General features: G+C 39.9%; 1 protein-coding gene across 9 annotated transcripts in view; it reads left to right on the top strand.

The window, feature by feature from the left end:
• The window catches only part of KALRN (kalirin RhoGEF kinase), a 526,710-nt gene that overhangs the window by 263,531 nt on the left and 236,602 nt on the right, over positions 1-26,577 (top strand). For all 9 annotated transcript variants that reach the window (XR_005105961.1, XR_005105960.1, XM_037398618.1 and 6 more), the window contains exon 10: positions 18,847-18,969. Coding sequence is in view for 7 of the 9 variants with exons in the window: in XM_037398618.1 (XP_037254515.1) it covers positions 18,847-18,969 (123 nt within the window). In the remaining 2 variants the exon portion in view is untranslated. The remainder of the gene's footprint in view (positions 1-18,846; positions 18,970-26,577) is intronic.

Genomic DNA, 26,577 nt, shown 5'->3' with positions numbered 1-26,577 from the left:
GAGCAATTTTCATTCCATTCCTTTTGTTTCTGCCAAAGGAACTGGCATGTTTTCAGGCAGTGTGAGTGCAAGTCTAGGCAATGAAGAAATCTGTGGTCTCACTTATCTTCTGAAGAGGACTAACAAGTAACCAACACTGACAGTGATTTGAAAGTGAAGTGGTCATATATTTGTGCTAATTAGTGCCCTGCAGATATTATGAAATGAATTAATAATGACATGACAATTTAAATAACACAAGGGTTACTGAGCGACTTAGTGGCTTATTTTGAACTGTTAAAAAAAGGACTGTCTTCCTTAATTTGAACCCACAGTGGCATGGGGTTACGCGGGAGTTTCAGATCATTTCTACTAGCTATATAGGTATTTCTAAGCTCTGGTGGCAGCAGAGGGAGTGGTAGAATTGGAGTGCTCTGCACAGCCAAACAACCCTTAGTACTCAATGATCAGACTGTGTTGGATTTGCTGCACAAGGCAGCCGTGCTAGGAAGGAGAATATCATCCACATATTTCTTCAGCTTCTGGTGATTTCATACAGATACTTCTCTGATTCCTTTAGTTTGCAAAGACATGGAGAGTTTGTGGACAGTGCACTCAGGGTTGTCCAACCCAGACAGAACAGTGTTCTTGGAAAAAGAACACAGCTGAAAGAAATGGCATGCATTTTTCCTCTTTACCAGTGCCTCTGGCATAGATATCTGCCCTTCAAAGGGCCACAGCAAAGCTTCCCAAGTGAGGAGTTCAAATACATGGCACTTTGATATTTGAGCATGTTCAGACAATGGCTGTTGGTATAGAGGCTAGGCTCTCTGGTTTTGTCCAGGTAGTCACATTTGCAACCTGTAACCATTGATCAGTGTGTGGTATAAGAACACCTCCGAGATGTCTCGGGCTATCAGCCTAAGAATTTAATTGCTTTAAATACTTCAAATTCATGTGAGAGAGAGAGAGAGCTCTGTTCTGACAATGCTCTTTAAATGTAGATCAGTATTATCTTGTATTTTTTGTGCCAAAACTCTTCACAAAGAACTATAGGTTTAAATTATTGCATTTTAATTTAATTATATTTGTTGTGGAAATTCCTTAAAGATTTCTGATTAATAGTACTCTATCTTCTTCTTAATTTGATTTAAAGTGTGACTTGAAATTATCTGGAAACAACTTGTCTTTCTTCCTCTATATAGTTATTAAGCCAAGCAGACAATTGTTCTTTGTGCTTTTTTTAAAGAGTCACTGATTAAAAAAAATAATAATGATTACTTTTTAATTTACACACAGAGCAGTAGTGCTAGGGATATCAAACTTCAGGGCCAGCTTCAGTTACCAACTGAAGTTTACTTAGCATTGATGTGCAAGCAGTGTGAGAACACTTTGATGAGCTCCACAGCTGTCTTGGGAAATAGGATCTGAAGAAATCTGATCCAGCCAGCTTGATCTCCGAACCTACTGAAGTGAAAAGAGGAACTGAAAAAAAATTAAAAAAATCCTTTGTGCCCCCAAAAAAGTGTTTTTCTTGTTTAGAGCTCTGCCTGTCCTTCAAGACTTAGTCCTTTCAGATGGTCTGTTTTGCTATTTCCTGAACTGCAAATGTTTGGATTGTTACTGAGAGCTTAGGAACCTCTAAGGCGGCTTTCTGAAAACCCTCTGAAATGCTGCTGACTCACTGAGGTTTTGGATCTACCTCATAGCGGATGAGGAGGACATAATCTGTAGTATGAAGAAATGGAGGTGGTCATATAAAGATGCAATTAGATCTCTGTAGGCAGATGCAAATATCCATGGTCTGGATTTATCCTGCCTGTCTTTAGGACAATAACTGAATCATCCAAATCAGGAGCCTAATGCAGTTTCCTTTTATAGTCAATGGAGAGACACTGACATCTTCAGAGAATGACTCGGTCTGTCTAAGATCTGAATTGCACCCTGCGTACTTCCCTCTCTAACTGTTGGCTGTTGGGGAAATAATAATAAGGTATCCTCTTCAGACAAGACCTTTGGTTTATTATCCAATGTTGGGTGAGATGTATTAGGATGCATGAGCCCGATTCTGTGTGGTGCAGAGCACCTCTAAGCATTATGCCAGGCCACTCAGTGCATTTTGATCCAGAAAAACTGCAAACCGCAAGGAAGTCAGTCCTAAGCAAACTGCTAAAATCTGCTGTTACACTCTAAGCAGAATCATCATCCTTATGTATCGTATCCTCATTGTCTATTTGTATCCCAGGATTATTTGCATGTCAGCATCCCTGAAAATACGATGTGTAGTTTATTGTTTCTGAAAGGCATCATTGGCTCTCATTGTCATGACAAAGGAGGAGAAAGAATCAGGCTTGTCTGTTACTGATTAGCCCTACAAAAATAGTGGTGAAGGAAGAGAAATAGAGGGTTTTTTTCCAAAAATATGTATATTTTTTGAAAGCAATTGCTAGAATGAGTAATTGTTACCAAGGGCATGGAGAAAAATAAGGTTTTTGAATAAGCGTAGGCTGGAATGCCAGAAGGCTCTCCCCTGTTACTTTAAGAACTAACAATAACAGTAGTACTTCTTGCTTATTGTGGTTTCTTTCATCTCAGGATTATGGGTTTTCTAAAAGGTTGATGTTGAGTGACTTGCCAAAGGTCACTGAAACCTTCGTGACCAGAATTCTTCATGTCAGGAAGTCTGTCTCACAAATCCCTGCTCTACACCCTCAAAGTCATTGCTACTCCAGTTTTACCCTTTATGAAAAGGTCTTACAGGATTTATTGGGACTATCTAAAAATTAAATAAGGGTCTGTTATGCTAAGAAATAAGTATGCTATTTTAGGCATTGGTTTAGGAGTCCAAAATAGTCATTCTTCTCTACTCAATTTGTTTCCCTTGATCTTTCCTTCCAATTATCTCCTCACGTGGCCTCCCAGCTTTTTCATGATCCTGCCTGTCACTCAGAATGATCAGTCCTCTTTCATATTGCTTTTGACTGATGGCCCACAAAAGGTGTTTTCATTGAAGTGAGAACAAAACTAGCCAGACAACAAAGAAGGTAATGATAGCTAGTTCCCAAAGTATAACCATAACAATTGCGCTGTGTTTCCCTCCACGGAGCTGCTGCTCAGCCCGCTGGTTACTTCCCCCCTCTGGTAATGAACTGCATCTATGGTTTGAGATTATGGTGTCTTGCTTGGTAGCAGGGCCCAGTTTAGACTGAGCTGATCTGGCACCATGACCAGTTTCTGCTAGCTGCTCCTCTCCGTGCTAGTCATTCCCACTAGCTCTTGCTCCTCCTAGCAGCTCTACCTTACTCCGGGCCACAAACTACTTTTACTTGGTGTGTTCCATATAGCTGCGCTCTGCAGCAGCTATTTGCTCTGTTAGCATCTCCTGTTGGCTGTGCCTTGTTTTGGTAGCTGCCCTACCTAACCAACTCAACTGAAGGGTTCTGGTATTTCTGTCCTTAGAAGAGACATTGTGCACTATTTAGGGCTAAACACAGTGTTGTAGCTTACGGGAGACTTTTCAGCAACTTCTTTTGTTTCATATTCCTCATAGGGAACTCTCACACAAAGTTTCTTGCTTGTTTTTTAAAGTTGTAATCTTTGGATTGTAGTTCTGGAAGCTATTGCCTAGGCTGGAGTGACCCTTCAGGCACATTTAGACAGAGCTGGTTGGCTCAAACTCCTCTATACTGTTACAGCTATAAACTTTCTTTTATGTTACACTATAGTTCCCTTTCAGCAATAATGTCTTTTAAATGTGAAAGCATGCAAAAGAAAATATTCCAGGCCTGTCCATTGCTCTTTTACCTTTCTCCTCCCTTTGTTTTGATAGTCCTTTACTTGTTTCTTTCCTGCCTTTTGGACTTTTTTGAATGGGACGTGTTGAAGGATGGAGAAAATTACTTTTATTTTTGGCTTTAGTAACATACAAAACATTCTGACCTTGAGACAGTTCCCTTCCCAAATAAGGAGGAAAAGTTGGGGGGGGAGGGGAACCACAAAATGAAACTTTTTTTTTTTTTAATTTCCCTCTCCCTCCAGAAAAAAGTAACTTTAAACAATCAAAATGTGTTTTGGAGTATTGTTTCTGCTTCCTTACCTTCTCAGGTTTTCAAAATGCATGAGGTGTCAGGAAACCAGAAGAGAAGGAATTTCAGGATGAGGATGCCATATTCTGGGAGTCACCAAGCTAGGAGAAAAACATAAGAAAGCAAGCAGGTTTTCACCAAAAACTTTCATTTTTTTCATTTAAAAGGTGCTATTAGGGGAAGCCCTCAAGCACTTCTACCCCTCCTCCTGCCCATGATTCTCACTCCTGGAGTTCTAGGTGGCTCCTCTTCTCCCTTGAACGGCTCAAGGTTGTTTCTTGCTGAAAGGGCTTTTCATAAGTCTTGCCCTATTTGCACCTATTTGCAACCTATTCGAGTTTATGAGTGCAATACCAGTCTGCCAGAGGACTCAGGGCTCAACATCCATTTGTTTGCCTTCCCACAAATAGCTTCTCAGTCCCGTTATCTGTAGCCTCATTTGGTGAATCGGTAAGGTCATTAGCCTTTCACCCTTCAAAACCCTCACAGGATCCATTTCTGCTGTAACATGTAAAAGAAATCAGCCATACAGTTATGGGTGGATTACACAGTGATGCAAACATCCTGGGCTTTTTATTTCAGCTCTGCTGTGTCTTGCATGCTGAGTGCCTAGCCCAGCATGCGGTCTGTATGCTACATGCAAAGCTTCTCATGTACCACAGTAACTTAGCCCTTTCCCCACTTACTTGCAGTACTGAGCTGTGACTTCTCTGCCCGGGGATACCGTGTGTCAAGCGCAGCTGGTTTGCCTGAGCAGTGATTGACAGACAGGCAGTGCAAGCAGATGAGATGCTGAGGTGGCCCTATGGTGGGAGAAATGCTGTGGTGCAGGTTTGAATCCCTGGGGTGCACCCAGTGGCAGAGGAGCCCTGCTAAAATGTCCAACAGCCTTGTGCTGTATTCCTTTCTCCCTGCACACAGCCTGACACATAAGAGTATCTTAAACTGTGAGATGAAGTGGTTTATTTAAAAGACAAATAAGAGATCCCAGGAAAGTCCCTAATGGAGAATAGCCACTTCTGACATTCAGGGTACTTCTTTCATGCTTGTTCCTTTCATGCTTGTTCTACTTCTTCCCCACATGGTTTGCACTTTCATATTTAACCTCTAGCCTGACATCAGGTCAGAGCCCCGTGGCCAAAGGTTCTGTTTTCCTAGATGATGGCATGACGCTCAGCCCCAGAGGGCTGTGACCCTGGGAGGGGTGTTTAAGACTACTGCGGCGCTGTGCCATCCTGGTGAGTTTTTCTGTTACTGGGATAAGACTATGTACTGAGACCCATTTGTCCCAGTTGGGATTTGTTCTCTTGCTAAACTTGTCTTTGCTGTGTGCTGTGACTGTAAGCCTTGTTAAACCAAGATGATTAAATCATCTGCTCCCAACGGTAACCTTAAAGCAGCACTTTATTTAATATCCTGGTCAATCAGCAGTTTTCTCTGTGGTGAAGCAGACAACTCAAGCACAGTAGGGAGCGCCTAGATGGGGGCCTGGAGCATAGTGTTTGCGTTAAAGACTACTCTGTTGTAAAGCTCATCTTTGGTTTATTAGTCCTTTCTAATTGTTAAATGCCTTTAAAGTTCTTGTTTAAACTAGTAACAGTTTAGATGGGTTGATACTATCAAAATGTAGATGGTACTATCTAAATTAGGAGAACAATCTCAGATTAGTACCGTTCCAGACAGTGACCCAGAGCACTAAAATTAGAAGCTTGCTATTGAGTAGATGAGTGTATTTCCCAAGGTAGGTACCTACCTGACATACCATTATACTATCATACTTCTGCCTACACTAACCCAGTTATGCTCTGGTTACAGCTGGAGCTGAAAAAACATGTAGTAAATTTGTTCATGGTTTGTTTTGTTGTGTTTTTTTCCTGAGTGTTTATAGCTATTGCTGAACATTTAATGGTAGCGGTAATGATTACATTATCTTAGCCTGACATTTACCTATCAGTGGATTTCTCTTTTTGCTTTACAGACAGGGAAACTGAGGCACTGAGAGGAGCCATAAAGCACATTAGGGCTGGAACTGTGAAGAACAGTCCTTTTTTTTTCCTGGATCTTTTTCCACATTCTATTAGTTCTGCTTTGTTTCCTCTCTTGAATCCCATAAGCACCTCTGTCACTGGCAGAGTTAAAACCAATTGCTCTATTTACATACTTGCAGATAATGTAGTTTTCTAAAGAGTTTACGTAACTCCTTTTTTCCGCTGCTGTGTACTTGCTCTATTTCTTGGGGACTTTTTATTTTCGACAGTCCCAGTGAGAAAAAAACTTAAGCAAACATATGCAAGGAAAATACTTCACAAGCCACAAAGGGCCACACTTCCAGATGCACAAATTTCTCTATAGAATCAGGATGCTTTACCTCACTAACAGGAAAATCAGTACTGTGATGCTGTATTCATAAACTTGAAGATTAGCTGTGATGATAGCTGTCATTAGTAACAACAACTCGGGGGTCAACACCTTAGAAGTCTGAATCGGAGCTCCCAATAAGAAATCTAAATCAGCTGGGTCCTGCAGGTGTCTCTACTTACTATCAGATCTACAAATGCTGTTTTTCTGTTGGTCTAATGCCAGAAAAGGAAAATAGAGGGTTACTAGAGGTAAGAGGAAACACAAGATGCTAAATAATTACTTGAAGAATTTTAAAAAAAACCAAACAACTAGTAAACATGGTCACAGCATAGTCTGAGCATTGTTATTCAGCATATAAAATGTGATTAGGATATTTGCTTATCTGTTGGTGCTGAAGAGCTGTAGAGATTCCACTGCTTCATCACACATGAGGAAGAAGCTGGGCCAGATATTGAGTGCTCAAGTATTTCTCTTCCTGGGAGATCCAGAGCATAAGCTAAAGTGGTGGAAACAACTTTTTGTTTTCATAATTTTATGTTTCTCATAAAGGAAAATGAAAGGGAGGTTTGCTTGAAAAAAAAGTCAAGAGCTTTCCAGGTTGTCTTTGCTTTGATGCCCACTTTGTTGGGGCCAATGTTCCTCCCATCCTCTTGAGCTGTGAGACCTGGGATATTCTTTCAGAAAACTTTACGTCCAAGCAAATAGCCCGGATGAGGGGAGCCAGACCTAAGACTAGAGCTGGCCCCAGCCCTGACTGACCCAGCAGTTGCACCCTGTAAAACTGATCTGAAAGAACAAACAGTGGAAAAGAAATGGACACCTAGGGAAAGCATATTAGCCTCAGAAGGAGCAAAATCACTGTTCTAACTGCTATAGACAGAAACAACCAAAATGCTATATGCTTTAGTTAAGAAAATATTTCTGTATTTCTGAACATTATCATTGGTAAGAGACTGATAGATCTGACTAGTTGTGCTGCTAATTCATTACACTACAGCTAAGTGCCAGCTATGATTTATGTTGGAGAAAAGACTCACAAACAGCAGCACAAGTAGCATAACTGCAAAAGAAATAATCTACCTGCCAGCTTTGAGAAGCCTCATGCAGAGCACAGCAGCATCTTTCTGTGCTGATGCAGAGTACATTTTCTGTGTCTTGTACAGAAAGAGCATGCACAAATGTGGTTATTTATAGCTTCTCCACCCACACACAGCTTTGAAACTTGCTCTAAAAGAAGTTCAGTAATTAAAGAATACAACAGGGGTTTTAACCTGAAGATTATTTTTTTTCTCTTTTTTTTTATTTCCTTAAAAACAATATTCTGGGAACGTTAGTAACAATCCAGGCATTAAGGAAGAAACATTAGTTCTTCATTTGTCTGTCTATTGTTCTCTTACTTGGAATGTTTTTAGAGAGGCAGTTGCCAAACTTTATCAAGTAAAATATTTAATCAAGAAAATGAAAGATAAGGAGGATACATTTGATGAATGAGAACTCTACCAAAGGAAAGCAATGTTACGTTGAAAGAAGTTCTTTCTCAGGGTAAGAAAGGCATGTGTATTCCCACTCCCTTTTGGGGAGCCTGCGTCCTAGATGAGAACATTTAGTGAAGGAGCAGGTTGGGGCTGCATGACCTCAGCTACTGCCCGGAGGAAATGGGCAAGTACTGCTCTCAAAATGGCCAGCCCACACCCAGCCAACTCTGCCAGAGACCTGAATTGAAAGCGCTGTTCCCAAGAGAGAGACATGACTAAATCCTGCATCTCACTGATTACTAAGGCTGGGATCAGCTCTTTTCTTTACATGGAGAGAGGGTGGATGGGGCCAGAACACATCATATTCTCATTCTTCTCCAAATGCATGTCAGTTTTAAACCATCATAATATATTTATAGATGTGAAGAACTGTACAAGTACATAATAGCCATCTGCAGAAAGCAGACACAAGGTTATTTTTGCCATATAAGCATGTGAAAAAGTAAGGAGTTAAGTTGGAGCAGCTGGGTGAGAGACTGTGCACACCTCATCATCACATGAAGTAAGCAGCCGTGCTGCCCGTGGGAGGGTGGCATATCTGGGAGCAAACGAGTATTTTTGACTATTGTAGAGGTCTATAGGTCTGCAGTAATGTGAAAGCTCTTGGAGGGGGGTGGGAAATGGAAGAGCGGTGCTACTGCAAGTTGAGGCCTTAATCAGAAAGTCACCATGAACTTCTGAAACTCTGCTAGAAAAGTTAAGAACAGTCTTGTTGGTCCTCAGGCCATTGCCATGGGAGATATTTAGGATGTCTTCACTTAGTCATGCTGTTAACTCTGGAGCTCTTCTCACAACTTTTTTTGCATACTTTTGCAATAGAAGCTGCTAAGAAGGGGGTAGCCAGGGCGAGTTGTTATTCTGTAGTGATTTCCACAGCAGAAGCTCTTGAACAAGATCCTGCTGCAGGGACTGTCTTGTTTGGACAAACTCCTACAGTCCTGTTTCCAGATGGGCTTGTAGGATATCTGTGGGTGCTAGAAGCAGTGAGGAGTCTGAAGAAGACTATATGCACGTATTTTTACATATTGAGGATTTTTCTGACACTCTAAGAGTATAGCTGTGTGATTTACACAGAAGTGTTCACTAGGATCAGCTGTGCTTTTCAAGGCTGTCTCCACTGCAAAGAACAGAACATGGATGTTCTGCTTTTGGTAAACTAGCGGGGCTTTTAACTAGAGAGGTTAGATTTTTGTTGTTAAAATGAAAGATTGTGCAGAGGTGAAACTTTCACATAATGTCCAGGAAGCTCATAAAAACACCTACACTCTGATTTCATGGGGACTTCTTTTTCTGGTTTAATGTAAACAAGAGAATAAAGGAAGTTTTTTTCAATGTTGTAATTGGCTCTGCATTTAATTCTCCTTGTTAATTTAGTTGCACTATGTAGCAAAATACTGATAGGTCTGTAAGGTTGCTTTTTGCTCCAAGGATAAATGGGACTGCATGCTTTTTGTTTTGAAAAGACCTCTTTAATTACGTGGTGGTATTTGGAATAACTACAGTTAGAGAGGAAGAGGGGGGGGTGATTCAAAAAAATCATACTTAATAGCAGCTGCATTAGTTCTTTGGCTTTTGAAAGAGACCCAGACACAGTTGCGTGCATACATACCACAAGGAAGAGTTGTGGCAAAAAGGAAAGGCAAAATGGAGGTGACAGACTTTGACTGACTTCAGGGAAGGTTATCTATTGTAGCATTTTAAGAGAGATCTTCCTTGAGAAGGGACTGAGGAAGTATCAGAATTCATCTTTCTTGTCCAGTCCTCAGACTGTGTTAATGAGTGTAGCTCTGTTCATTCTATTCCACCTCTTCTTTAAAAAAAAAAAACCCAACAAAAAACAAACAACACACAAACAAACAAAAAAAAACCACACCACCACCCTCCCCCTCCCAGAAACAGCAAAAAAACCCAAATAAAGCCAACAACAACAACAAAACCACACTTCAGACTGCTTGGCTGGTGATAGTGGGATATGCTGATTAGGTCCCAAGCCAATTTGAAAAAAGTTACTCTTATGCCTGATCATCTGAGCTGAATTGAGAATGAAAGAACTTGGTTGGCTGGCTGTAATATTTCCTGAAGATGAATTAGTCATTGCCACATGGCCAGGTCAAGCTATGGTATTTCAGGAGTTACAGCTATATGTTCAGTGATGAGGCATTTATACCACAGTGAATTTGAAGAAGCTTCCACCTGATTTTAAAGCCCTGCCTTTCAATGGGTTGCTTGCTTGCTTTTGTACAGCTACCGTGGTGTTGTTCACTATTCATGATATGTTCCTGTATTGGAAAAAGTTCCTAGAATCCTCAACCAAATTTGGAGCCACATATTGCTAGAGGTTGCAAAAACTTGAAGTAAAAGGCAGCTTTCACTCCAAACATTTTGTCATCCTTACTTGTTTTGACTTAAGTGTGGTTAATGTCATTTTAGAAATGAGAATGGAGGCAGGGAAATTGAGTCATTTGCTGAACTGCAGTGCTGGGCATGGAAGCAAATCACTTGAATTCCAGTCTACTTTTGATATTAAATCCTTGTCGATTTTTGCTTATTTCTTAAAACTCTTGCATAATTTCACATGCTTAACCAGAGAGAGTGAACAGAGCACTGTTCCCTTGCACTGCTACTGAACTGCGTTAGCAGAGCTGTCTATGTATGGTAGGAGTGCACTGATGTGCATCAACCTGTGCAGCTTGCAACGTGCTGTCATACGAACTACACTTGTTCAGAAGTTGCTAAATGGGAAATAGAACATACTGTTTGGCGTCTGTCTGGAGGCTCAGATTCTGCTGGATGCATAACTAGCCCCTGCCTATTAACTTTACAAACACGAGGTCTTTGATCCATGTTTACTGAAGTCAGTTGAAACTTTGCTGTGGATGTTGGTGGGAGCAAGACCTGAGTTTTAGAGTGAGATACAGATGTCTCTGAAATTAAAAATAATCTCATGGGAGCCAAAGATGATGTTTCTGGTTTAAATAGGAGGTGTGATCCCCCTTCTTCAAAAAACTGGTTTTAAAAATACATTCCTGTGCCACCAGCTTAAAATTATAATGAATAAAGAAGTGAAAAGGCGAGCTCAGTTTTTATTAGGAGCTAAAAACCACAATGAGAACAGCTGAGTTTTGTTTTGGGTTCTATTATAAACCATTAATAATAGCAGGAAAAGCCAGAGGATAAGTTCTTTTGTATTTTGGTATTTTTTCTCAGCTAGACCTTTACTTGACATTACCCTGCTGTGACAGGGCCAGGGATAGGAGGGAAAAGAAATCTATTTTCAGCAACTATTTGGAATACAACAAAGAAACTGTATTTTAATTTAAATCAGACTTGGTGTGCGTTTTATTCATTAAAGAGGATTAGGATTTATTAAGTCTCCTTGAGTTGGTGTGGAGTTTGGGGGATTTTTTGTTTTGTTTTTCTTCTGATTCTCAGTGTTTGTTCTTGTCTTCCCTGGTGCTGCTGCTGACACCAAGTTCTCCTGGAAGTACTGGTAGCAGGTCAGAGGTTGGGCTAGCCATGCCAGCCTGCACAGAATAGTGTTGTCCAGAAGCAGATGTAATTCCAGTGGATAGAAGTTGATAATCCCACGCTGGCTACTTCTTCCACCCAGAGATTCAGTGGTCTCCCTGGCAAATGTGAACTCTTTATCGCTTAGAGGCCCTTTCCTTTTACCACCCAAGAAGGGGATGGTTTGTGGGTACCTTGAGAGCATGCCTACATTGAATTGTGTTGCTCATAAATGCATATATGATGTGTAGCTTCTAGTTCCTCTGTTGTAAGAAAATGAATTATCTTCTGCCAAGAGATTTCTGTGTTGTATTTGCAAATTCTAGTTCAGCCAGTGTAACTAACTGGGCTTCTACAATTTTGAAGGGCTTTGACAGAAAAGATTTTGTTGCTGTGCAGTACAACAAAACATTTACAACAAGCTTTGGTGGTAAGGTACCTATGAAAGCATGATCTGAAACAGAAACCTTTTAAGTATACTTCCTGGTTACAAAAAGCATGGCTCGCAAAGGCAGAGTTTCTGGAATAGGAGTTTCAGATACGCAAGGCCTTACTGAACATTCATAATAGCAGCTATAGAAAAGGTAAAGATAAGGTTTGAATCTTGTGAGTGGAAATGGTGATGAGACTATAAAACCACAAGTTTTGAAGTGCTGTATGAGTTCCTGGTATCACACCAGAATTTTAGTTAGCCCATAGTATCTCAAGAGCAAGTAATAAAGTGCGTGTAGTGGCAACTTGATACTGTTTGGCTTCCTTTCACTGGCATAAGCCTAGCACATTTTGGAGGCTCTATCCATGTGTTTAAAGTTAGGTAATGCTTATGCACCTCTTTGAAATGAGGCCTCATTTAAAGCTGAATAAATGGGGTTTATCTCATGGGAATTACTCTGGAATTTATTGCAACCCTGCTAGAGTTACCAAAGAGTTAATCTAACCCCTTTGAGTTATGCCAGGTTTGACTGGTTTGAGATCAAGATCTGACTCTTAACTGCTGAAAGTGTAAAATGGTATAATTTGTTTTCAGTTTTCATAGTAACCTAAGAGTCACTATGGCAACAACTGTGGGTATTAGAGTAACAAAGATTAATGATTCCCTCTGCCAAGGCACTTCAGTGGGTCATCTTGCTCAGGAGCGGCGAAACTCTTAAACATGGGCCTGGGTCATATGCAGAAGTCAGGGTGCCCCATCACTGCTAGCACAACATGCTGCATCTTATTCATGCTGGTTTGCTCACTAGCTTACACTTCTCATCTCCCTCCTGTAGGACAAGGTGTATTTGAGCAAGCCTCTGTGTTCAGGCTGACCAGGGAAGTGGTTGAGTCACCATACCTGGAGGTATTTAAAAGATGTGTAGATGTGGCTATTAGGTACATGGTTTAGTGGTGGACTTGGCAGTGCTAGGATAACAGTTGGACTTGATGACATTAAAGGTCCTTGCCAACCTAAATGATTCTATGATTCTTATCCAAGTCACTCTCATCTTATATTCATTCATTGCTGCTAAAAGAAATACAGTTTAAAAGATGTGAAAATGCAGAATTTTTCCAACTTCTTCAATAACGGATATAGTTCCTTAAAGTAATGGATTTACTACTCCTTTCACATGTTGTATTAATGTAAAACGGGAGCAGAGCATGGGGATCTGCTAGGAAAGAGTTGGTTCCCAAGGAGATTTTAATTTAAAATCAGATAAAGTTATGAGGTGCTTTTCAGTTTTCAAATTTACTGATTAGGAAAGATACCTACAGAAAGAGGCTTAATTTTCAAAGAGCTACATTGAAAACTCTACCCTTTAAAAACAGTACTCACTGCTTTTTTTAATTTAAAAATCAAATTAACTTTTGAAGCTATTAAAAGAATTGACCTTAACTGCATTAATGCAATCATCTTGCTATATTCCCATCATACAAATTAGCCTAGAGGAAGAGCAATTTTTATCCCAGAACTTTGCTTAATTATTGCCTGATTGCTTCTTCAATCCTTTTCCTTTAAAACCATTCTTCCATTTCTTTCTTTCCACGTTTTCCTACCTTGTCCTGTACAAACTATTGCCATTCCCTGCAAATGGACTTTCAGATATGTTTTTCCCTGACCTCACCTGGGCAATATTTATTTTGCCAGTTTAGGTGTGCCATAGGTCTTAGGCTTCCTACAGGCAAGAGTTCCATCATCAGCAAAAAGGAGTGTGGAGAGGGCTCTGGAAGCGTTTCTCGTTGAAGCATCTGCTTCCTGATGCTGCACTCAGATGAAATCTGTCTGAATTGCCACTATTATTATTTTTGCAGTTACATAGATTGTTCAAAAGGGACAGTTAGGGCTATTGTTCCTCCAGGTAGCATTTTGATTCTTGTGGTTATCCAGCCATATAATGACTGTAATAGCTAGTGCAGTCAGCCTGCCGTAATTGTACTGGAGTTTTATTTAATTGTCTTGGTGACCTGGGTTTGCTGCTTATTTTGTTGGGTGTGTAATTGTTCCCCTGAGGAGATAAGGAGACAGGACACGCACATCATGAGAGAAAGAAAATAATGCTCTTACCACTTTTGATCTTAAACTAGCTGAAATAATAATAATAATAAAAAAAGATATTGATATCTTTTTAACATGTGTGTGTATCCTGCAGCATTCCCACCAATAAATGCTGCTGACATCCAATGTGCTTCTTGAGCATTTGGTTTACATTCTGCTTCTGTTAACAGGCTCCTAGCAAACATTCCATGCTTTCGAGCCTGATGCTGTGTAAGCTTTTATTAGCTGGGAATTAAACACAGAATTATGGATCTCCATCTAGAAAAGAAAGAGAGCCTCCTTCTCACCTCCTAGCCTCACATGCACATTTTCTGGAGTCCCAGGCAAGCTACCATCAGAGTAAACAGAGCAGCTAATTTATTTCCTCCCATGGACATCTTACGGAACTGGGCAGCGGAACAGCAGAAATAGCTACCACAATCAGCTCACCAATAGTGGTTGGGGTCAGTAAGGTGTAGGATGGGAATCTGCCACTGGTGAAGGTAAAATTCCAAGACTACTATCCCCCAATCCTTCCATAACATGTCAGTGAGTTATACCATTTCCTAGGTGATTCCAGGGGCAGCTTCACCCATGCTTGGATATGGGCCTTCAAGTTTGAACTCAGCTGCGTTTTTATGAATGTAGTATTATCTAATGGACAGCAGACTGGATTGAAAATGCTGCCTACAGGGAGAGTGTGTCCACACAGCAGTTAGCCTGTATTTAAATTGTGGTTATGCAGGATCAGGCTTTACTGCGCTAGGAGCTACAAAGCAGGAGGGAGGTCCTGGCCCCTGGCCCGAGCAGCTTTCAAAGTAGTGAAAGTACAGTAGTAAATGCATACTAGAAAGAAAGTTGGCATATGCTGGAGTTAGAAAATATATTTTCTGTTTCAAGAAACACCTCAGATGATGGATCTATCTGTAGCACAGTATTTTCATTCCAAAGAATTCATGACTTACAGACTTTTTCTAGCTGTTACAAGAAAAAATAGCTTGGCAATAAAGGACAGTTAGGAAATGTGAAGATGTAATTTGGAAAACACTCTTAACTGTGTTTTTTACAGCATCTTCAAGCTGTTTATGTTTTTAAGGAGTAATTAAATTATTTGAACTAAGCCACTGTAACTTCAATGGCTAACTATATCTCAGAATGTTAATTTTTGACAGTAGAGTAAGATATACAGTCCGTGCTCTAGATTAAAATGCTAAATGTTATCTTGAATTATTACACAGTTATGCTAGTTCTAAAGACATTTCCTTTCTTCAGGGTAAGGGAGAATGTCTCCAAACACACTGACAGGTAGATGTTTACAAGTGCTGGTGATTTCAGGTTTCATTGTGACCTTTCTGAGTTGTTCCTGCATTTGCCACAGACTAATTGCTTAACATTTCTCATTCTTTTCACTGGGGAGTAAGTGCTTTATATCTGTCCGGATTAATGCTCTTGCTGTTCCTTTGCTCACTCAGTTATTCCATACCTCAGCTCATCATTTAGTGCAAACTTTCTGTGCCTTGTATGATGGAAACAAAGACGTGGTATTTCTCCATGTTTGCAAACTATTGTGAGCTTATTAGATAGAAAATGCTTTGTATAAGGAAAAACATATTAGCTGCTCATATAAATGCTGAGTATTCTTTTGATAGTTAGGGCTATCAGATTATCAGAGCCTCATGCTAATGTCCTGTCTTTTGCCAACTTCCTGGGGCACCTCAGCAACTCACTTTGTCTCTTTATACATACATACATATATATATATATATATATCTCCCCCATGCAAAATGAAATTATAGCATTTATGTATTTCACAGAATGGTTGTGAAAATAAATTCATTGAAGACTGGAGTGGTCAAATATGTTCATGTGGGTTTCAGAGCCACAGAAAATGCTGTTAAGCAAGTTATTTTTAAAAAATTCATGATTTATTTCTTGTGGGAATCATGGCAGAAGTAGAGTTTATGGAACAATTTGAACCAGAACTTTTTAAAGAGCAGATAGGGTCTATGAAATCTGAGGCATGGCACTCTAAGTAGAAAAATGGCGTAGTAAAGTAGTCATCAAATAGGGTGTTACAGCCATGTCATTAGTGGATGGTTTATAGATTTATTTTTTTTTAATCTTGTCTGCTCACTTAGTGTTGATTTGGATATGTTAGTAGTGTTGAAGTGGTTATACAATTCTGTGACATCAAGGGGTATTTTATATCTAATCTTACAAACTAAAGGATTTGGAAACCTAATCAATACCTGTATAGATGACCTCAGAGGGAAGCTTTCAAGTTACAGGAAGGATTTGGTGCATCACCAGATGGTGCCCTTCTGTGTCAGGCAGTACGGAGTAACTGTCCAAATGCAACATGAGACTTTGCTGCAGGAGTTGCCAGCTCTTGAATGAGTCCTGGAACAAAGGTTTATTCCCTATGGATTAATGTTCCAGCACTTTGTTTGTTTGGTTGCTTTTTTTGTTGAGAGTAAAGTGTCCTTATTTTGATGAATACTCTGGCTTAAAATTCATTGCCTTTGTTTTTATCTTTAAGGTAGGCATCAAACATTGTATTTCCTATTTTGAATTGAAGCATGTAACGAAACATCTGTTTATTAAACAGAAGAGGCAATCTCTGTCAACAGTCATCTAAGAGTGACTAAAGCAGCCCAATATAACATTGGTTGGGATAACAATTTTATTATTATGCTATTACTACTTTAATGCTATAAGCAGAAAAAAAAGTTATTAGAATAGTTTGCTGTAGAATTAATGTGAGTGGCAATCAGCTATTAATAAACAGAAAGCATATACTACAAACTAACTTCATATAAAACATTGTTTAAATTAAAGCCATTTGCCATTTTAAAAAATAGTATTTAAAAAATAAGGCCTCATTACATGAGATTTTTTTCAAAATTGAATTTTCATCTGGTTCCATCTTTAATAGATAAGTTGACAAATCCTGACAAGAGGAAAGAGGATGTTAATAAATTATTTACAGTTTGTTAGCGACACAAATGTTAGAAGGCTGTTGTCCAATAATTAATGTTATTACCAGTTATATACAGATTCCTGGTCAAGAATATATTGCAGAAGAGCTCTTAGCAAACCAGCTGGCACATGGCTGTCAAAACAGTTTGAAGGAATGTGTTTGGGATTCTCTGCTGAGAGCAAATGGGAGACAAAGTTATCACAGAAAGGGAAGCAGGAAGCGATGATTGAACTGCCAACATACCTGGTTCTGCTTCCTCAACCCCACAGTGACACCTGTGCCAAATATGTGTTGTCCCTGCAGGACATGAAGTGCTTTGATACCCCACTTTGTGAAATTATTTGTACTCTGTGAATGAAAAATACCTTGTAAGCAATTAATTAAAAAAGTTTTTTCCCAGCAAAGAAATAGGGTTGAGAAGTAAATATATGTGTATAAAGCTTTGTTTGTACTTGGAACGTAGAAAAATGTGCTTGGGATCTACAGTACAGAAAAGACTCAAAACCCAGGTCATTTAGATTCTGTACAACCAAGTCATGAAATAGCTTTATTTGCCTGAAAAAAAAAAAATAGTCACATCTTTCAGTTTTCCAGTCTTAGGTTTCTAGGCTTAGTCAGCAGTATCTGCTCATTGATCAGCCCCACACATGACAAGTGGCTTCTCGCACAACAGCACCCTCCTGCCTCGGTTCTGTACCCTGGCACCAGAGCCTCTCTCAGGCCAAGCTGCCACCACTTTCAAGGCACACTGCAGGCCCTGCCCCGCATCGCTGGTGCCCACACTTGCTGCTCACACCCCAGTGGTGCACAAAGAAAGGATGCAGCTCCAAGGCTATTTGCAGGTGCAGCAGTCTGTGGTAGTGTCCCTATCCTGGGGATGCTTGTGACGTCTTCTCCCTTCAGTGTGACAGAAATACAAGCTGTTGTTTGCTAGCCCAGTAGCAATGAGGATCAAGAACTCGTTGCAAGTGCAAGGCAGCTCCTTGCTGAAGCCCTAGCTACTTACACAAATAGCAGCGCTGATCTAGTACTATTTATTCTCTTAGCCTCTGTGTATTGGGAAAGAGCTGTAGAAAGGGTGGAGATCACATCCTGAAATTTTCCAAGCTCTTATTGTCAAGTTATTTTTTTTTTCCCAGCTTGTAGTAGACCTCAGACAGATTTGATCTAAATTTTAATGCCCGTGTTATTGTGAGAAGGAGCTCCAAATGGATGGTGCTCATACAGTTGATCTACTTTTAAAAGAATATCCTCTTTAACTCTCAGAATATTGGATCTGACAGTCTGCTTTTCCATAAGGATCTGGAAACTGAATTGAAAGCCTGAAAGACTCGTAGGTTACACACTGTCAATATTTTATGGCCTACAGTGAAGGATTCTTAACATTTTCATTCTAGTTACCCTGATAATGCTTTCTCCCCACATCAAAATAATTTTTAATTGATCCCTCCATCGTACTTTTGGGTTGGCTTAAGATGCTTCCCACTGAGATCTGCTGTGTACGTGAAATTAGCTATCACTGTTTTCAGTTTACACAAGGAGCTCTTAAGAGGAGGGTACTTGCTGTAAAAAATTCCAGATTCCTGATTCCTGTTCACTAAAATTCATTTACGTGAAAGTAAATATTTAATATCTGCCAGGCTCAAATAAATAAGCTACACTTCAAAATAAATTGAATAGTAAAACTCCAATAATCCTGATTTTACCAGTAACATCTATAAACATCTGTATCTTTTATACAGTTGGAGTGGACTTTGACAGATCTTGCATGTGTTTAGCCATAGCAAGCACAAAGCAATACCTCTGCAGCTGTATTATCCTCACCCCGAGAATTTCTCTGTGCTGCTGAGACAGGAGAGGTAATTGGATGTTCTTCTTTTCTGGCAGGTTCTGGACTGGATTGAAAATCATGGGGAAGCCTTTCTGAGTAAACATACGGGAGTAGGGAAATCTCTACACAGAGCACGCGCGCTGCAGAAACGACATGATGATTTTGAAGAGGTAGCACAGGTAAGAGTCCGAATTGGAGATTTTCTGGCTTGATTTTTGTTACTCCTCTTCTATATTGAGAAAAAAAAAATATTGCTGTTTTGGGTCACACTGCTCTCTTCAAACATTTGGAACTGACCAGGAAACTGACCAGGATCCCAGCTTCCAGGGTTGAAAGTTAGCATGCACACTGCAGGATATGGTAGCAGCAGGACTTGCAAGCAGAAAATCACCACATTTGTTTGATGAGAGGTCTCAAAGCCTATGAGAAATTACAAGCAGTTTATGAGATAGTAATGCAAAGTGTTGGGACATAGAGGAGGGTGGTTATGAGCAAGAGTGGTAGAAAAATCAATTTTAGCTCCTACAGTGAAAACTGAGGACCTGGAGAATACAGTGGAAAGCAGCAGCTTGTAAAGAAGCAAGGGAAACACTAGAATGTTTGCAGCAAGGGCAACTGCCCTTTCACTCTATCCAAGAGTACACTGTATTATTTGGGAGGGGGTTTTGTTTGTTTTGGAGTGAGAAGCAATCATTACAAGGAGACGTTATTATTATTATTGTTATTTGTTTTCCTCATAGCACAGTGTAAGCAAGGCTTGTCCAGGAATTTTGGTATAAAGCTAAAAGCTTATAACTTTTCCTCGAAGCATGGACATAGTAGATGTTTAAAAATACGTCTCATCTTTATTTGTCACAGCTGTGATGGGATGTCTTTGCATACCATTGACAATTCACATAGCCTGAAAGCAGCAGTTCTAGATTGGTGGGTCTCTAAAATTTCATGGGACCACCTGTGGATTTAAGTCTTCTGGTAATAGGCTTGAATTTCTGGAATTACTTTCTGTGAATTTATTAAAATGGACCTTAAGCTTGCGGTTGCAAACCATGGTTCTACAAGGCCTCATCCAAAAGCACAAGTTAGTGGGAGATTTTATCCTGAAATCAGCATAAGGTGCCTTTCCAGAAGCTGGGCTTGAGTCAGCTGTTACTGGATGCAACACTGAGGTAAGAAATGAAAATGATGATCATGTAATATAAAGGAGCTAAAACTAGGTGATGTAATGTCCTTTGTGGCATTAATATTTTCTAAATTTCCTTTCTCTGTGATGCGTCAGCTTCATAATTCCAGCTACATCTCACATTTCCAGATCACGGTTAGCTTTCCTCCCCATTTCTTACCTCCTCTTTGAGTAGTACTTCACTGGAGATGTAGGAAATAAATTAAGAACAGGTGATAAAAGACAGTGGATATGACACCAAGGCGTGTAACTGCACATGGAAACACCTTGCTTAAGGCTTGCACTACTGGATGAAGTAATTTAGAGATACATCCCCTCATCAGGGTTTAGGAACCTTACAGATAGGAAGCATGCATGGGTAGGTACTAGGGCAAGTCACAATAGAATTATGTCACTTAAAGACTTTTCTAACCGCGCTGTTAATCCTCCTTCTGTACTATTTCAGTATGTCTGTCTCTGAATAACTTCAGACACACATCCATTCACTTCATGAGGCCAAATTCAGAGCAAAGAGTGTGTGAATTTAGTTCACTGGATGGCCACATGTGTTCAAATGAAGGTGGGTGTTTGGGAGGAGGATAGAGAGGAAAGAGGAAAGTGTGGTTTACACAGATACAGAATCTCTCAGGTTCCTCTGAATGTGATCCTTTTACATCTTATGCGATAGCATCAATGAGCATCTCATTGCTCTGCCTGGACAATCGTGAACAGTCACAATCAGTCCTTCACTCTGAGTATGAAGTTTATGGTGCCTCCTGAATAGAAATAACTGACACAAGCTGAACCTTGTTACTTCCCCCTGGCTTTGACAGGAATAGTTTTGTGTATTCACACCAGAATACCATTCCTAATTTATGAGGCCTGTCTGCAGTGTGACACTGGAATGTGGTGCTGGTAAATGGACATGGGGACATGAATTGAGGGGAAGTGAAAGGAATCTCAGGCTTTATCTAAGGTCAAAGACTTAAGAATATAATACTCTCTGCTTTGGAAAGAGTAATAGTGAGGGTAAGAGGGTAGACCATAAATTTATCACACCTGCAGTTCTCCTGCAGAAGCTTCTAGTGAGTTTGTGGTTGGGGAATAAATCTCCTCACTACTCTGATTATGACCAGTTTTTATACTTCCTGACTGCCTTCTTGATGCTTAACTCTTTAGAGCTAGTTGGTACTTAATTCTAACTTAAGTTCAGTTATTTGTAGTTTTTCTCAAGATAGCAAATAACTTCACCATGGGTAGGGTGGATAACTGGCATTGCTTGCTCCCAATATAGCCATATAATTAAGCACATTTGCTAAGATCCTGAAAAAAACTGATGGGTTTGCCTATTCCCCTCGTAAGTATGTTAATTATTGGTATTAATGACAATAAAAAGGATTGTGTTTGTTTTTCTTTAAAAAAAAAAGCATAATACTGACATACCTGATGAGATTGACCGTATATGCAATAGTATTTGCTGTTGGCAATTCTCTGAAAAAAATACTTAGCCTGTCATACAGTATAAATCTATTCTCCAAAATCTACTTTCTTTTGGTGCAGATATATTTGTTCTATTTCAAGAAGGCATTTGCAAAGGTCAGATGAAACAATTTTCATGAGTTTTCTTGATATTTTCAACAGTGGACAAAACAGTCATGTTTTTGAATGCTGCCTAACTACATGTAAAGAAGTGTGTCTGAGATTGCTGTGCTGAGAAATGCTCTGATTGACTGACCTGCCAAGGCACTAGATTGAGAGGTGGAATGTGCTGTCTGTGTGTCTGATTAGAAACTCCACAGATTTATAAATCTGGATGTAGTGATTCAATCAGGCATGGCTCAAATAGATCACAGTCCTGCATACAGCTGTGCTCGGAAAATGTCAGTGAATTTGAAAGTGCTGCATTGTGACCAATAGGAAATATAATTTGGGGTCCCTTTCTCTCATAACTGCTCTCAAAACTGCTGTGGCAATTTTTCTGACAGTACTTATTCTATATGGAATGCACAGATGGCATTCAAACACAGATGTTTGAATTTGGATTAAAAAGCCTGAGCTCCTGGGACAGAAGTTGTTAGCTTGTATATACCTGTTACTTTCTCAGCCAGTCCTGATACTGTTCACAGGCTTCCACCCTGAAAAAGCCACCTGTAGGCACAGTGTCTACCGCACAGTGAAACTTAGTAGTCAGGCATTATCAAGATATCTCCAAAGAAATACCACTCTGGATGACAGCCTCTTTGCTTGGTTGGAATTCTTTTGTGCAAATCAGATAACCATAGTTCAGTCAATTACAACTGTAAATCTAAAGATAATTTCATTTTAGACTCTCTACCTTATTCAGGGCTTTTATCCTGAAAACCAGTGTGCCTTCTAGTTGGAAAAGCCTCCCAGTGCTTCAGCACTATGAAGTTGAGTTGCACATGTTGGAAACCCTTCTCCGGTTCTCGGTCTATGAAGAGAGGTGCCACAGATCAGCCTCCTCCTTTTTGGCATTCTCAGCAGTCAGAGGTTAGGGTGGCCTCACATCCTCCTCTGCTCACAAAGAGCATCACTGCATTTGTGCTGGTGCAGAATTAGGAAAGATACTGGGGAAGCTGCTTTGTTAATCCCTTGCACTAAGCTGCCACGGGACTGAGTGGTTTTGCGCTTTGAATGATCTAAAACAAGCGTTTCTGTAGTCTTTCTGCTTTTACGAGCTTTTCCATCAGATGTACGGTTAAGATTTCCTGTCGAGCAGGTTTTTCCGCATTTTTGCTCTGCGAACGCCCACCAGTACGTATTGCGACCTGCAGATGGCACTCGCAATGCATTGCAAAAGCCTGTAGCTCTGCTAATGGTAAACAGAGCTGGTGTTTTTAATCCAAACTAGCCAAACGTCGTCGCAAAATGAAATAAAGCAGAAGTGGAAGCTGGCTCACACTCTGTCCCCGTGGTGTTCTCCCACCCCTGACGAAACCCACGTTGTTCAAGGTCACAGAAAAACAACCATCCTTTTTTTTTTTTTTTTTTTTTTTTTTGCAAAGCTGGGCAGTCCATGCTTTAATGCAAGGTAGATTTGTCATCTGTGTTTAGGGGGTAAGCTGCTCTCAGATCTGTGGAGCTGCTTTCAAGGCTCTTGGGCCCCATTATGCTCACAACTACAAATGCGTTCTGTATTTAGTACCTGTGTGCATGTTTCCATGCAATAGTTGGTGTATTTTTCATGGTAATCCAAAGGCACTGATGTTTGCAAGGTAAAATATCACAACTCTAGCATGCAACAAAGCACGTGTTCTGAGCAGCCTTCATTCAAAATATGTGCCGTCGTCCACCATTATCAAACACAATAAGAAGGCTGACTGGAGGCTGTGGCCATCCAAGTTCATGGGGCTTGTTTGTATGTCCAGTGTGGCAGCTCCTTGTTCGGGTGTTGTGACTAGAGCAGTTTTGATTTAGGTACATGGCTGGATCCTGTGTTCCTGACTTTGCAAGTTTTACAGGATCCATTTTGCCAAGGTATACATGCAATGCAGTGGAATACTCTTGATTTACTACAAAGAAGGAAAGCCAGAGAAAATGGGAGCAAAAATGCTGAGCTTTGCAGTAATGACATTTGGGAAGCTATTCGGTTTTCTGTTCTTGGGTATCTGTGATTGCTTTCCTCCAAGACAATTTTTGGAAGATGATGATTAAACACCTGAACACTGGCTTTGAATGTCAAAGTTAACTTTATGTGTACATATATAGTTTTAAGATTCAGCTCTTCCTTTTATTCTTCTCAGGGAGGTAAATAAATTTCCTGCAGGGGAGGCTTTCAGAGAAGACCTTGAAAGCCAAAGGCCTGTATCATCTACTAGAAATCAAAGAACAGGTGATAATTTTCATCTGAGAAGCAATTTGTGCTCCAGTGTTTCTGTCTGGGGTATTCCCTTCCTCCATCGTACCATTCCTAAAATGCTCTCAGTTCAGAGTTTTCAAAAAGTTATTTGGGATAAAAAGTAGTTTAAGTGTAAATATGTTTAAAAATATGATTATATTGTTTGTCATATGAAATATCCTGTGGATTCAGTAAGAATACTGCAGGTAAAAATGGTATTCTGTGATCTCTCAGCCCCTCATAGTTTTACTTGAACTGCTTTAAAACCAAGTGAGGTAATGGAATAGTCAGTCCAAAGCTGAATTGCAAACAGCTACTTGTTTGGCCTTCAGGATAAAAACCTAGTGCTTTCCCATACAAATTCCAGCTCTGTTGGATGTCATTGTTCTAAAGTTTGGCATAAGGTTCAGTACTGATATAAAACAGCTAGGCATAAATTAGGAGCCCATGTTGATAATGAACACTTAGAGAGTGTTGTCCCAGGATGATTAAATTATTATTACTTTTTAAAATTTTTTTACCTGCTTGATTGTTGAAAGGAAGAGCTCACTGGGCATACTGGATTTTTCCCTTTGTGTTGGTTGACTAAAATCCTTTGTAGGGTGATATACTAGGCCAAAACGGGGAGAAAGAAGACAATTAAACTTGGTAAGAGCTATGCTCAAAGTCAGCAATAATAACTGTGGTTGCAATAATGCCAAATCTTTTTTAAAATATCAAAAAGAATGAGACGGGCAACAAAAAAGCAGCCCTACTCTTATCTTCATCATCCCTTGCATGGTCATTAGCAAGTTCTGAAGCTATAATCTGCAGTTTCCTGTTCACTTAATTTATATAAAAATATTCACATCTACACAAAGAGGAAAAAATGCCCACTGGCAGCAGATTCCATAGGCCTTTGTACTGTGGTGCAGGAGCTCTGGGCTCCAGAACTTTTGGTTTCTTCTCCTGGCTGGCAGCAGGCTGCATCTGGCAGTCACAGGCAGCAGAGAAAAATAAAACTGCCTATATATGGGTTGTCTGTGAAGGTTATCTTGGAACTTCTGGATCTAAAAACTTCTAACAGCATAGCTGAAGAGCCAGATAGTTTATCACGGAAGCAATAGTATAAATCTTGCCTGAAGTCTAGCAGCTTGTGGGTGATTCAGGACATATCTCCAGTGCAAGTGCAGATACTGAAATTGCTCTGCACAGCCTGAGCCAGGAACCAGAAAGGCTGGGAAGGGCTGAGCAGTATAGGTGTGTTAGATGTGATGCTGTGGGGACTTGGCTGCCAGACCTATGTCAGAAACAGGTCTTGTAAGACATGTTTTCCCTGGGGAAGTGTGATACTCTTCAGAGTACGCTGTGGATATCAGTACCATGCTCCATTGCATGATCTAGATGTGCCCATGGAGACTTCATTAGCAGGGGTTGCTTGAAAAGGCTTCTTGGCTGTCTTCTGCAAGCAATGTAATGGAATTGGTGGCCCTTGGTACTCCACGATCTAGTGGTAATGGGGAACCTGTTTTTAGAGATGCTCTATAATGGTGCAGAAATATTCCTGGCAATCACATGAAGAGCTGTGCCTATTGCACCATGTCTCTGAGTTTATGTTTTGGTGTATTTCTCCTCAAGCTAAAGGGGGTTTTCTTTCCTATTTCTTGTCTTCCAAAATCACATGACAGCTGGATCTTTTCATTAAACCGTCTGCAGCATGATTCACAATCTAAATGCTCCCTATAATATCTCAAGGCTTGGCAATGCAATACGTTTTTGACAATTACCAGGAGCTAGCTTCCTATCGCTGGTTTATTTGGGTAGGTTTATTTTTGTATCTTTAAAATATGTTCCTTTAATTTGCCTATAAATGCATAATGCTGTTCCCATGACAGACTGGGAAAGATCAAAGCTATTTAAAAAAATACATATTTTTCATTCTAGATGTTCTGGAAAATGGGATTTTTATTGTGTGTGGAATTCTAAGTTTTTGAATTAATTTATTTTTGAATCAGAAAAGACAGGAAAAGAATCAGAAAATTTTCTAAAGAAGAAAAATCCTGGAATTTGTTTTTTCAAGGCCATAAACTTTTTAAAGAGAACATTGGAAAATTATAACACCAATGTGTTATCTAGCATGCATACTAAAAATATGTTTGATATGGTACTGATATCTTAACCGAATAACTAATACACAGCTGAAACAAAAAAATTTACCATTGACAATCTCTGTGAAGTACGCCCTCTTAGATGGAGCACTGCTGTTTTGACTGACCTGCATATATTAATAAAAAACATTATCATCTATAGGCTTTTGATCCCCTCTGATCATTTTTCTTTGTGCTTTCCTTATTGGCAGGTCAGTGGGCTATCAAACCGTACCTATTGATTCAGGAAGATTAATTGCAGCAATATCCAAATCTCATTTGTAATGATGGTGAACTAGTACTTTTCAATTCAATTCCCTGTAGCTGTTGATAGTGGGGAGGCTCAGAGGGGAGAGAAGTGACACTGTGAATCTGATCAGCATTTTTATTTTCTGATTTTGTCGTAAGGCAGTAGAAGCAGCTGCCGATGGCTGTGCTGCTTCCTCCAGACCAGCCAGTGGTGTTTTTAGATCCCACATTAGCCACAGCAACTGTATTATGACATTGCTGAAAATCACAAATATGCTGCTTTGCAGACATTTGGTAAAGGATATTTCATGTAGACTAAGCCAATATCAAAGAGATTTGTATTCAGTAACAAAGCAAAATAATTTTCAAGGACAGGTTTTAGGTATTCATTATC

Source organism: Falco rusticolus, chromosome 8 (assembly GCF_015220075.1).
Source record: "Falco rusticolus isolate bFalRus1 chromosome 8, bFalRus1.pri, whole genome shotgun sequence".
NCBI classification, from domain to species: domain Eukaryota; kingdom Metazoa; phylum Chordata; class Aves; order Falconiformes; family Falconidae; genus Falco; species Falco rusticolus.
This window is presented reverse-complemented; position numbering and strand designations above follow the sequence as displayed.